Source organism: Triticum urartu, chromosome 3 (assembly GCF_003073215.2).
Source record: "Triticum urartu cultivar G1812 chromosome 3, Tu2.1, whole genome shotgun sequence".
NCBI lineage: Eukaryota > Viridiplantae > Streptophyta > Magnoliopsida > Poales > Poaceae > Triticum > Triticum urartu.
In genome coordinates this window covers 404,825,050-404,837,462 of record NC_053024.1, presented here as the reverse complement: position 1 = coordinate 404,837,462, position 12,413 = coordinate 404,825,050, and the positions used below count along the sequence as shown (strand labels likewise).

Here is a 12,413-nt window from a genome sequence, read left to right as displayed (position 1 = left end):
ATCTTTGGCTTATTTCCACTCCAGATATTATTTGTATTAGCAACATTATTAGTGCTAAATAAAGTGGTTGATTGCTAACAAAAATAAGAATTTTATTTATATTAGCCACCCAAAACAGTCCAAATAGGCCCAAAATAGCCTCAAATCAGGCGAGCCGGTGGGCTAAACGCGCTGTGCCGTGCCTGGGCCAGGAAGCGCGGCACGAGTGCCGGCCCGGCACTAAACGGGCTGTGCCGTGCCTGGGTGGGCCGTGCCGTGCTTAGCCCGTTTAGGCCAGGCCGTGCCGGGGTCTGCTTCTAAGCCCTAGCGTCCGATCCATCCTGCCTCCCCGCCGCCGCTCACGCACGCGCCTACAATATTTTCTCGTTTCTCTTCTCTCTCTGCCTCGCCTCGCCTGTCCTCCTCCTGGATGTCCCCGTCCCCATCGGCCGGCACGCTCGCTCCGCCCACTTTTCTCGACGCCGTTCGGCCGCAGCTCTCCAGCCCTGTTCCTCGACCGTCCTCCCCATCGGCCACACTCGCCGCCCGCGCGTGTGCTCGGGTAGACGTGCCTGCGTCCTGCGCCGCCGCCGTCGTCGAACGTGCCGTGGCCGGCTGTCCGCACACGCAGCGTCGCCTCTGTCTCTCGCTCTCCACGCCGGCGTCGCACTCGCTGCGCACACTGCGCGGAGTCGTGGTGACCCTTCTCTCTCGTTCGTCGGAAGCCATGGGGGAGCCTAGCAAAGAACTCCTGGACCTCCCATCGGGGCCCAATCCACCCTCCTTCATCGGTGCGGCTCTCATCCCCGTCCCCGCCTCCCCCAAATTCCTCTCTGGTTGGTGTTTGCCTTCCTCCTTTGCAATGTTTAGGGGTTTTGTGTGATTTGCAGAATCGCTGTTCGCGGGCAGGGAGCAGCACAAGGGCACGCGGAAGGCGGGGCCTCCCACCGACCCACTCCCAAAGAGCCAAGGTATCTCTTCTTGTTGCTACTCTGTGCAGCTCCGAAAATAGATGAACCGTTGCGCGAGATTGATTATATGTTTGTTTAGTCCAAGCTCATCAGAGAATCATATGAACATGTATGTGTTCACCCTGGTTCTTCCGAGTCATTAATCAGTGGCACTGTTTGGTTGTTGCTAAGAACGAGCTTGAACCATACGGCTATTGGGGCTGCTAACATAGTAGGTCATTGTGTGAAACAATTTCTTTGAGTCGGCTTATTATGTTTTACAATTTTTTGACTGAAATATCATTGGGAAAGCCTCTACATTGTAATTTTCTAAATGAAAAGGTTTGGCAAATATTTACATGTCCAAGCGGACAGATACAAAAGGAATTTGTTTGTTGGCTTATGTACTTCTCCCCTGAATTTTTCTGTTTAACTTGGGTGTTGCAATGCTGCATAGTTCTTGGAAAAGTGAAGGATTTCTTGGGAGAGATGGCAAAGGCCAATGAGAAATTGCAGCTTGATGCGCAGGTAGGCTTCTAATTGATTTTGCGTTATATCAGTGTCCCTACTGTTACTTAGCTCCATTTTATCTTTGTGCAGAACAAGCCTCCTGAGGAGTATGACATTGAAGCACTCACTGGAAATGAAAAGGAATATATTGAGATGGTAAAGCTAATCTATCCTCAGGGACATAGTGGAGAAAACAGTGTTACTGAGCTAACTGATGAGCATGGTTCTGTTTGCAGGATTTGATTCTCGGTGTAGCTGATCTTCATTCAGAGCAGGCTGTGGATGCAGCTGAGGCGACAATGAGCAGCTTCCCACCCTTGGGAAGTTCATTTGCTAGCAGCTCATCTGACTCAGAAGATGATATCGATGAAGATGGTGACGATGAGCCTGAAATGCCTAGCAAAGAAAAATGTGGCAATCCAGATAAACCGGAGGCTAATCCAGCCAAAGGGAAGAAGCCCAATAAAAGACAGAAGATTGTTGTTCTCAACTAGTCATCCTTGACAAACAACGGCAGGGAGCTTTGTTGCTTCTCAGGAACACCTAAGTTTTGTGCTGTGTGATGCTCAGGTTAACTGGGGGCTGTATCCTTATGGGCTAAGTGATGTCATGCTCCACTCCAGCAATACAATGTGTGACAATATCGTTTGTTCTGAAATAGCGTTCCATGTACTATCCTGTTTCCTTCACGAATTGTTCAGGTGCTTAATGCCCTTGAAGAGAACACAGAATGGGGTTCTATGTAGTTTTAGCGTCTCCTTTTTTTTAGAAAAGACACCGAAAGGGTGTTATATATAATACTCCCTCTGTCTTAAAATAAGTGTCTCAAACTTAGTACAACTTTATATTAGAGTTATAGTACAAAGTTGAGACACTTATTCTGGGATGGAGGAAGTATTTTGCAGAGAAAACAGGACAAAACGACAACTCTACACAAAACAACCATAAAGATAAATATACATTGAAAACCTTCATGGCCATCTTCCTTCGATTGTTTGCCGCTCGTTGGAGGTTATGAAGACCCTTGTCGCTGGCAATGAGATGTACTCCCTCTTAGTTCACGGAGGGAGTACTAACCAAACAGGGTTGGAGAAACTGGACCTTACCAAGATCTAAAGAGAGGACCAGATCAGATAAGAGGCCGGAAAGACCTTGTTCAGACCTTGTTCCAACACAGCAAGTCGCCACAACACCCGGATCTTGGATCATAGCCACCGCCGAACTGGAGTCCATCTCAATAGCAATAGGCAAATTACTTCGTTGAAGAGCAAGGGATAAACCCTCCATACACGCACAAAGCTCAGCTTCAAGCGCATCACGACAAGTGTGAAGATGCCTACATGCCGAGAAGATGATCTCCCCCTTCTCACCCCGCAATCATACCAACACCAGCATCACCTCTCACGCCCAAGGATCCATCTGTATTAAGCTTCACCCACCCGAGCTTAGGTAAATCCTAGGGTAGTAGCTATGGAGATTTCGTAGCATGCGATATAGGGGGCATATAAGATATAGAACTCTTCCCTTTAGCCGGGTCCATAAAAGAATTTAGTTTGATCCCAATAAGCGAATCTAAATAACTACGAAGGAACCGAACTGAAACTTCCACAGGTGGAGGCGGCTTGTTGTGTGTGACTTCATTCCTGATGAACCAACACCTCCAAAAGACCATCAAGAGCATGCATCGAGCAATCTCATCGAGGGGTGCAATTGCATGTAGTAGCCACTCCTTCCCCAAGTTCACGAAAGACTCCCGCGCAGGTAGACACCACACCTCGAACATAGCATTGTACAGCTGGCGGGCGAGGGGACAGATTAACATGGGACGAAAATTATCTTCTGGTTCGACCGCACACACTGGGCACAAGCTCGAGACCTCCAAACCAATTTTCTGTTTATTGAGCCAGGTGGGAACTTTGCATGGCGATTGGCTACGAACCTCGTCGATGTTGCCAAATGCCAAGGAATAGAATCTAAGTAAAACAAGGACATACTAGAACTAAGAAAACAGAAGGGTGGGTTCCCCACTCCTCTGGCCACCAACAAAGCCAAGGGGCAGGAAGGTGGAGGGGATCGAGGCAGCGGTATGACGAGACCTTTGTCGGTGTCAAAACTGGCCGATCTCGGGTAGGCCCCCCCCCCGAACAGGTTCGGGCCCTCTTAATGGAGGTAAAACCCTACGTCCTGCTTGGTTGTATTTGATGAGTATAGGGGTTACAAGAGTTGATCTACCTCGAGATCGTAATGGCTAAACCCTAGATGTCTAGCCTATATGATTTGTGATAGCCCCTATGGACTAAACCCTCCGGTTTATATAGACACCGGAGGGGCCTAGGGTTGTACAGATTCAGTTTACAAAGAGAAGAAACTACACATCCGGGCATTAAGCTTGCCATCCATGAAAAGGAGAGTCCCACCCGGGCACGGGGGAAGGCCTTCTATCTTGTATTCATGGCCCATCAGTCCGGCCCATGCTACACAGCTCGGACACCCGAGGACCCCATAATCCAGGACTCCCTCAGTAGCCCCCGAACTTGCCTTCAATGACGATGTAATATTCGGCCCATGTCTTCGGCTTTGCAAGGCGGGTTCTTCATTATAATCCGGATCAATGACAATCCGGCGATAACCTCGACGTCTTTTACGATTCCCCCTGTCAGCGCTTTGAGTTTCGCGCGCTAAGCGAATACGAACGGTCCATGCTTTTTCGCAAATAAGCCCTTCACCACGCTCGGATGGCACCTGTATAAGGAGATATGCATCTCCAAATGCCATCTCACACCGCGCAAAAGAAAAACGACCAAGTCTAGCCACAAACAAGGCCTTCCATCATGGTTGGCAACCCAGGCTCCTCTTCGCGCCCCCACGGCCCTCAAGAGGGTGATTGGCAGAGTTTCTCCGTGCCTCATCTTCAACTAAGCCGGCTCCAGACGCAGGGCTACCGCCCCCTCGCATATCTAGTTCCCGTTCGAGCGGGATTATATTCAATAGGCAATGATGCGATGGCTGATAACTTCCCCAGCCCAAATAAGGAGGAGAGGGTGTGCTTCGTCCCATTTCTGTTGTGGGGCCTGGGATTTCCAATCCATCCCTTCCTCTGGGGGTTATTGGAATTTTACGGCATCCAACTGCACAACCTCACCCCAGGTTCGATCTTGCACATCTCACACTTTGTTGCCCTCCGCGAGCTATTCCTAGGCATCGAGGCCCATTTTGGATTATGGAGGAAATTCTTCAGCCTCGTTCCCTGCCACAAAGGGGGTTCCATATTTGAAGTGGACGGTGCCGAAGTATGGCGTATTGCCGGATCCGGATACCCTGTAGGAACACCTAAAGAAGCATACCCGCAGTGGTCTTCGGAGTGGTTCTATATGAATGATGTTCCGCTGCCGGATCCAGTCAGGCGCGGCCTCCCTGAATTTTCCAGCGCTCCTCTAAGGAAGTGCCTCAACTGGCTTCCCCGAAGTCCCAAGGAGGAGGACAGTGCGGAGATAAAGAGGTTGGTCAGCAAGGTCAGGCTGCTCGCCCACTCCGAACTCTCGATAGTTGAGGTCATGGCGATTGCAATAAAGAGGTGTGTGCAGCCTCTCCAATCCAGAGTAACTCCCTTATGGTGTTACAATGGAGAAGAAGACACGTCCCGTTACAGACGGCAGGGTCCGGACACCCCGCTGAACTGGCTTCAATTTTGGCCAATCTGTACAAGGGCGGAAAAGAAGATTTTCTCCGGTTACACTGTCGGGAGGCTTATTCCATGTACACCCCTATTGAATGGGTAAGATCTCGATCGTCTGTGCTTATTTCATTGCATTGCAGACACTAATCGAATTTACTTTTTGTTGCCACCAACTAGTCATGGAGGAGGATGACCGAGGACGTCCACTATCCCGCTCCCCAGCCGGAGGATCATAATCGTGATGAAGATCCTGGCTTTTGCGAGGATCCGGATATATATATATATATACCTCTTGGAAGATGGGGTATTCTATCAGGTGAGGTATGACGGTTTGGAAGTGGCCATCATCGCCGACTACCCTCGCCTTTACCCATTCTGCATTGTGAGTATCCAGAAGCTTCCTATGAAGAGATCCTCATCTGCATCCTTACCTGTTGTACTAATCCGGATATTAACAGGATCGGTGCTCCAGGGACCGTATCTCCTCTAGGGCGGCCCCTACACAAGGTCGTCGTTCAAAACGAAAAAGGACCAAGAGTACCGCGGAGACCTCACAATCTTCCAAGAGGTATGTATACTTTAATGCATGCATATGCATGAGTCTGCATTGTTAAGAGTCTTCCCTTTTTGTCTTTTAATCTTTTAGGAGGAGTACGCGGCAAACGGTGGGAGAACGCCCGATTAGCCAAATGTTCACTAATCCGGTCCCGGACTCATCAGCTAGGATGCAAGTCGACGCCACGCCCATTCCGCCTCCTCAAGAGGATTCAGATGATGTGTCAGTCACGAATTCCGAAGTGGAGAGCGTGATGAATCACCGTCGATTAAAAGAAGCTATGCGTGCTCCGGCCTTGTCCGAATAAGAATTCACCGCACTGAGTTCGACAGATGCATATATCCGAGCCGCTCGAGATGGCCTTGTGGGAGTTATTCAGCTGTTCTCAAAGAATATAAACGTAAAATTTGACACAATTTTGCATGGTCATATGTGCTACGTCTCCAATGTATCTACTTTTTCTCACGCGTTTTCTCTTGTTTTGGACTCTAATTTGCATGATTTGAATGAAACTAACCCCAGACTGATGCTGTTTTCAGCAGAACTACCATGGTGTTGTTTTTGTGCAGAAATAAAAGTTCTCGGAATGGAATGAAACTTTTTGAGGATTTTTTGTATCAATAATAAGAATTACTGGAGCCAAGACCCACCAGAGAGGGCCCCCTGGGTGGGCACAACCCACCAGGGCGCGCCCCCTCTCCTGGCGCGCCCAGGTGCATTGTACCCACCTGGTGGCCCCACTGACGACCCCCCTGATACTATACAATCACATATTTCCAGAAAAAATCAGGGAGAAAGAATTATCGCGATCCACGAGATGGAGCCGCCGCCAAGCCCTGTTCTTCCTCGGGAGGGCAGATCTAGAGTCCGTTTGGGGCTCCGGAGAGGGGATCTTCGTTCTTCGTCATCACCAACCCTTCTCCATCGCCAATTCCATGATGCTCCCCACCGGGAGTGAGTAATTCCTTCGTAGGCTCGCTGGTCGGTGAGGAGTTGGATGAGATTCATCATGTAATCGAGTTAGTTTTGTTAGGGCCTGATCCTTAGTATCCACTATGTTCTTAGATTGATGTTGCTATGACTTTGCCATGCTTAATGCTTGTCACTTTGGGCCCGGGTGCCATGATTTCAGATCTGAACCGTTTATGTTATCATCATTATATCCATGTTCTAGATCCGATCTTGCAAGTTATAGTCACCTACTACGGTTATGATCCCGCAACCCCGGAGTGACAACAACCGGGCCCACTCCCTGTGATGACCGTAGTTTGAGGAGTTCATGTATTCATTATGTGTTAATGCTTTGTTCCGGTTCTCTATTAAAAGGAGGCATTAATATCCCTTAGTTTCCAATATGAACCCCGCTACCATGGGAGGGTAGGACAAAAGATGTCATGCAAGTTCTTTTAATAAAGCACGTATGACTATTTACGGAATACATGCCTACATTATATCGATGAAATGGAGCTAGTGTCGTATCGCCCTAGGTTATAACTATCACATGATGAATATCATCCAACAAGTCACCGATCCAATGCCTACAAATTTACCCTTATTGTTTCTACTAAGTTACTACTGCTATCATCACTGTTACACTTGCTACAAAATTATTGCTATCATTGTTACTGTTACTATTGCTGCTGTCACTACTATCGAAACTATCAAACTACTTTGCTACTGATCACTTTGCTGCAGATAATTAATCTCCAGGTGTGGTTGAATTGACAACTCAGCTACTAATACCTTCAAATATTCTTTGGCTCCCCTTGTGTCGAATCTATAAATTTGGGTTGAATACTCTACCCTCGAAAAACTATTGCGTTCCCCTATACTTGTGGGTTATCAAGACCTTTTTCTGGCGCCGTTGCTGGGGAGCATAGCTATATTTGTTGAGTCACTTGGGATTATTATCATATTATCACTATGAAGAATCTGAAGGATGCTAAGACTAAGATATTTCCCTCAAATATGAGGGAAGGTAAGGAACTGCCATCCAGTTCTGCTTTAGATTCACCTTCTGTTATAAGTAAACTTGCAACACCACCACATGCTATTAATTCTGATATGTCGCAAGTATTGATGATGCTACCTCTGCTATGGATAATGCTTATGATGATGCTAGTACCTTGCTTGATAATGATGATGTGCCACTTGGTGAATTTCTTGATAAACAAATTGCTAGAGTTATACAACATGATGTTGTTGAATCTGATGATGAGCTTGAAACTGAAACTCCTGAAACTCCTGCTAAAACTAGCCTTCCTAGATATGAATTGCCTAAGGTATCAGAAGGTTATTTTATGAGTGAAGAAGCAACTAGAGATATTCTTGCTTGCAATGATAGAGATGATCTACAGAAACTACTACACAAGTATAAAGAAAAATCTCTGAATGCTAGAATGAAATGTGACCCTAAGTTTGCTACTTCACCTATCTTTATTGATGATAAGGATTTTGAATTCTCTGTCGACCCAGAGTTAATTACTTTGGTTGGATCTGATCCTTTCCATGGTTATGAAACTGAAACTGTTGTGACACATCTTACTAAGTTGAATGACATAGCCACCCTTTTTTACTCATGATGAGAAAACTCACTATTACTTTATTCTCAAATTATTTCCTTTCTCATTAAAGGATGATGCTAGAGCTTGGTACAATACTCTTGCTCCTGGTTGTGTGCGTAGTCCCCAGGATATGATTTATCACTTCTCTGAAAAATATTTTCCTGCTCATATGAAACAAGCTGCCTTACAGGAAATATTTAACTTTGTGCAAACTAAAGAAGAGAGTCTCCCACAAGCTTGGGGGTGGCTTTGCCAGTTACTTAATGCTTTGCCTGATCATCCTCTTAAGAAAAATGAAATACTTGATATCTTCTATAATGGACTAACCGATGCTTCTAGGGACTTCCTAGATAGTTGTGTTGGTTGTGTTTTTAGGGAACGAACTATTGCTCAAGCTGAAGAATTATTGAATAACATATTGAAAAATTATGATGGTTGGACTATTCCTGAACCACCACCTAAACCCACTCCGAAGAAGAGAGGTATATTATATGTCAGTCCTGAAGATATGCAAGAGGTAAAAAATCTATGAAGGAAAAAGGTATTAAAGCTGAGGATGTTAAAAATTTACCTCCTATTGAAGGAATACATGGGCTTAATACATCACCAATGCCTAAGGTGGTAGAGGTAAATTCTCTTATGAAGTTTAATGATAATGATAATCCTCACAATATGCATCCTAGTCAATGCCTTTATGAGTTTGAAAACTACACTTCAAAAAAAGACACATCCGTGACATTTTGGGCCGAATGAATTTTTTTCCTGTCATACTTATGACACTTCTATGACGATAATTGTGAAAAAACCCGGTATCATCATAGATGTGGTGGGATCCTACTTCTATGACAAAAAATCATGACAGAAAATGGGCTTTCGTCCTAGGCGGGCCGGAGACGCAGCCGCATGACATTCTTTGGGCTGTCCATGACGGAGAAACCCATGGTAGAAGCGAGGGCGAGGAAAATATCAGGGGAGTTCCCGGTTATGGTGGGTGGTCGTGGACCGAGCGATGCGCGTTTCTCTCATACGTATGCGCGTGTGTGTGAGGCGTTGGGCTCTAACTAAACCCGAGTGAGGCGTTGGGCTCTAACTGAACCCGAGCGATTGCGCTGTAGGCTACACGTTACTGAACTCGAGCGATCGATCGATGGCTGTTAACTGAACCTGATAGAGCGATTCCTTCGCTACTGCTGCTAACTGAAGTCGATCGATGCTGCCTCTGAATGAACAGTGAGTGTTGTTGGGGGGTTTGGATGAACAGTTCCAGGTGGGGGTGGGATGAACAGGAACTCGTGCTAGTAGAGGCCGTTGCCGCTGGATGAACAGTACCCCGGTCGATCGAGCCGGTGGATGAACAGGACCCCGTGGAGGGTGATACGTCTCCAATGTATCTATAATTTTTGATTGCTCCATGCTATATTATCTATTGTTTTGGACATTATTGGGCTTTTATTATCCACTTTTATATTATTTTTGGGACTAACCTACTAACCGGAGGCCCAGCCCAGAATTGTTGTTTTTGCCTATTTTAGGGTTTCGAAGAAAAGGAATATCAAACGGAGTCCAAACGGAATGAAACCTTCGGGAACATGATTTTCTCAACGAACAAGAGATATATAGTGTGTGGGTTCATGAGTGTTTCTTTGGGGTGGTGTCAATCAAAAAATGTAACATATGCAATGTGTGTGAACATAGAGTCCTTGATATATCATATATATAGAGGGGGCGATCACAAGAAGAGAGTGGGGTATCATCGGCTTGAGGTATCCATAGAATCGAAGAGAGGGATGATGTGTGTGTGTGTGTGCGCGCGCACGATCGATAAAGAGTGCCATCGAATTTGTGTGTGCACACGTCAAAGATATAGGGTGGCTGGCCTACTGGAACATGAGAGGGGACAGGTGCGGTTTGTATCTGTGGCATGGATACCTACCTACAGCGCTCGACTATCGGTGTGTGGTGGAGGGGGAGGCCTTATTAACTATAGAGGTACAATGGCTGGTATATGCGTGGAGGAGGAGAGAGGTCTACCTTATGTATTAAGGGAGATCGATCGGCATCCATGCATATGTGTAGGAGAGGAATAAGGTTGGGAGAGAGACAGAGCTAGAGTGTTGGAGGGGGTGGTAGTGGAGTTGCTTCTAACAAATGGTGGGAGAGGCTTGCTAGACAAACGAAGGGCACACCTGCAATATCAATAAGAGAGGGGATGGCTGCCTGTCTATGCGCGTGCGTGTGAGAGACAGGTCAGGGGGCATGCACGAATGATGAGGGGGGATGATATGGCTGTGGTAAGCAGACATAACTACATAGGAAGATCAATCGTCCTCTGTCATAGAAAGGAGAGACATAACTTGTGAGGTACGTCGATCGATGGGTGGGGGGGAATAGTTAAAGTCGACCTAGGTATATGTAGGGAGATCAATTGGTATACATGCATGTATGTGTTAGAAGCAAATAAGGCCAGGGTAGAAGGATAGAGAGAGAGGGGTGCATCTAAGAGGTGGTGCGAGATACATACTATATCGGGGGGGAAGGAGTGTGCGAGTACGAGATCGATGAAAAGAGTGGTGGGAGTGAGGCATGGACGGTGAGAAGAGAAGAGGGGAAGCTTGTGTTTGTGGTAGGCACACCTGGCTAGAGAGGCATATCGATCGATGTGTGCCGTAAACAAGGAGCTGGGGGGCCTACACACACCGTGGGAACGACCTAAAGTGAAAAGATGAATTTGCGCGATGGAGCTAGAGAATGCTGAGGGAGGGTGAGAGGGATGCGACCGTGTGCATGCACGAGAGAAAGTTAGCCCTAGCTACAAAGATAAGAGGATTGTGTGGGGTGTAAAAGACGAATAGAGATCATAATTCATTATAAAAAGTGAGTTCGGATATTTGAAGAATTTATCATAGTGTTTTAAACTGACGCATGCGTGAATATATATAACGATGATACACATGGTGTGGTTATCAACATGTTATACTACATATAATATATTTTATCTCTACTCTTATAAAAAAACAGAGTTGTCGATGATGGTGTGTCTGCCATCCTGCAATATAGGCTGTCCGAGTTATATTTGACGGATAGGAAGGAAACTATGGCAATTTTGAAAAAGATACCCACACCCCTCTCCATATTTGCAAACAAGGTCTCCCCTTGATCATGTTGATGTTCCGTGGAACACATGGGCATCTTGCATACTACATATAATATATAGAACATTGATTATAATTTGGGCTAATGTGTGGCTTTTGCAGCTCGGGGCTAAATACCTGTCATAATGTAGGGGGCGGGGCACTATACTTTGTGTGATAAACACGGTGTACGCATGGAACATGGTTTAGATTATGAATATAAGTTAGTACATCAAATGTACTATTATTTGGAATCAACATCAAGTGTATTCAAAAGATTGAATTCGAGTTCATATAGTACACATAGTTCATATCTATCTCTATAGTAATCATGTGGTGTGTTGTTAAGGTAATACACGAATGATGGTTGAAGTTGGCAACAATCATGATTGTAGATTCTTATTGAAATAGAGAAACGAATTCAAATTCAGTTCGAATTGTAGCGGTAGTATAAACATTTGGAATGCACTAAAATGTTGGTATGATAGGTTACATGCATTATACAGCCAACGAAAAAAATTTAATTGGACATAACATGGATTCATACTCTCTCTTTGTGTAGCTTTGAATAGCATTTGTATAGTAAAACGGGACAAGACTCTCTCTTTGTGTGGTGTGAATAGTTTTATTTTTTTCGTTGAGGAAAGTGCGAATTGATTTGGTACGTACAAGTACAATATTACACGTTAGGATTGTCCCTAAAATTCAACCAGCGCCTTGTTATATCCCAAAAATTCTGATATCGTGCTCCAAAAACTGGCGCCTTCACAACCCGCGCCTTGCTATCCCGAAATTACAATACGCACGAAAACTCCCTCCAGCTGCCAAATCCCGACACACGAAATCCCCCTTCTAACCCTGAGCCGAAAGGGCCGCTTGTTCAAATCGGTGGGGGCACTTTTGTAACGCACCCTACATTTTGGACAAGCGTGTCCCTAAGTCATGGTTCCCCCTCCCATCGCCTCCTTTTCGCCATTCGAAATCCCAGGCCGCCATAACCTCTCCGCTCCAGCCGCGAAACCCCACCCTCCTCTGTCCGCCACCTCA

The 12,413-nt window shown here is 46.0% G+C and overlaps 1 protein-coding gene across 1 annotated transcript; it reads left to right on the top strand.

Moving 5' to 3' along the window:
* Window positions 1-328: 328 nt before the first annotated feature.
* On the top strand, window positions 329-2,184 carry LOC125548407. The gene is made up of 5 exons (XM_048712009.1): window positions 329-770; window positions 870-950; window positions 1,387-1,457; window positions 1,530-1,595; window positions 1,676-2,184. The coding sequence occupies exons 1-5, from the start codon at window positions 410-412 to the stop codon at window positions 1,931-1,933; spliced, it is 837 nt and encodes a 278-aa protein (XP_048567966.1). The 5' UTR covers window positions 329-409; the 3' UTR covers window positions 1,934-2,184.
* Window positions 2,185-12,413: the final 10,229 nt, after the last annotated feature.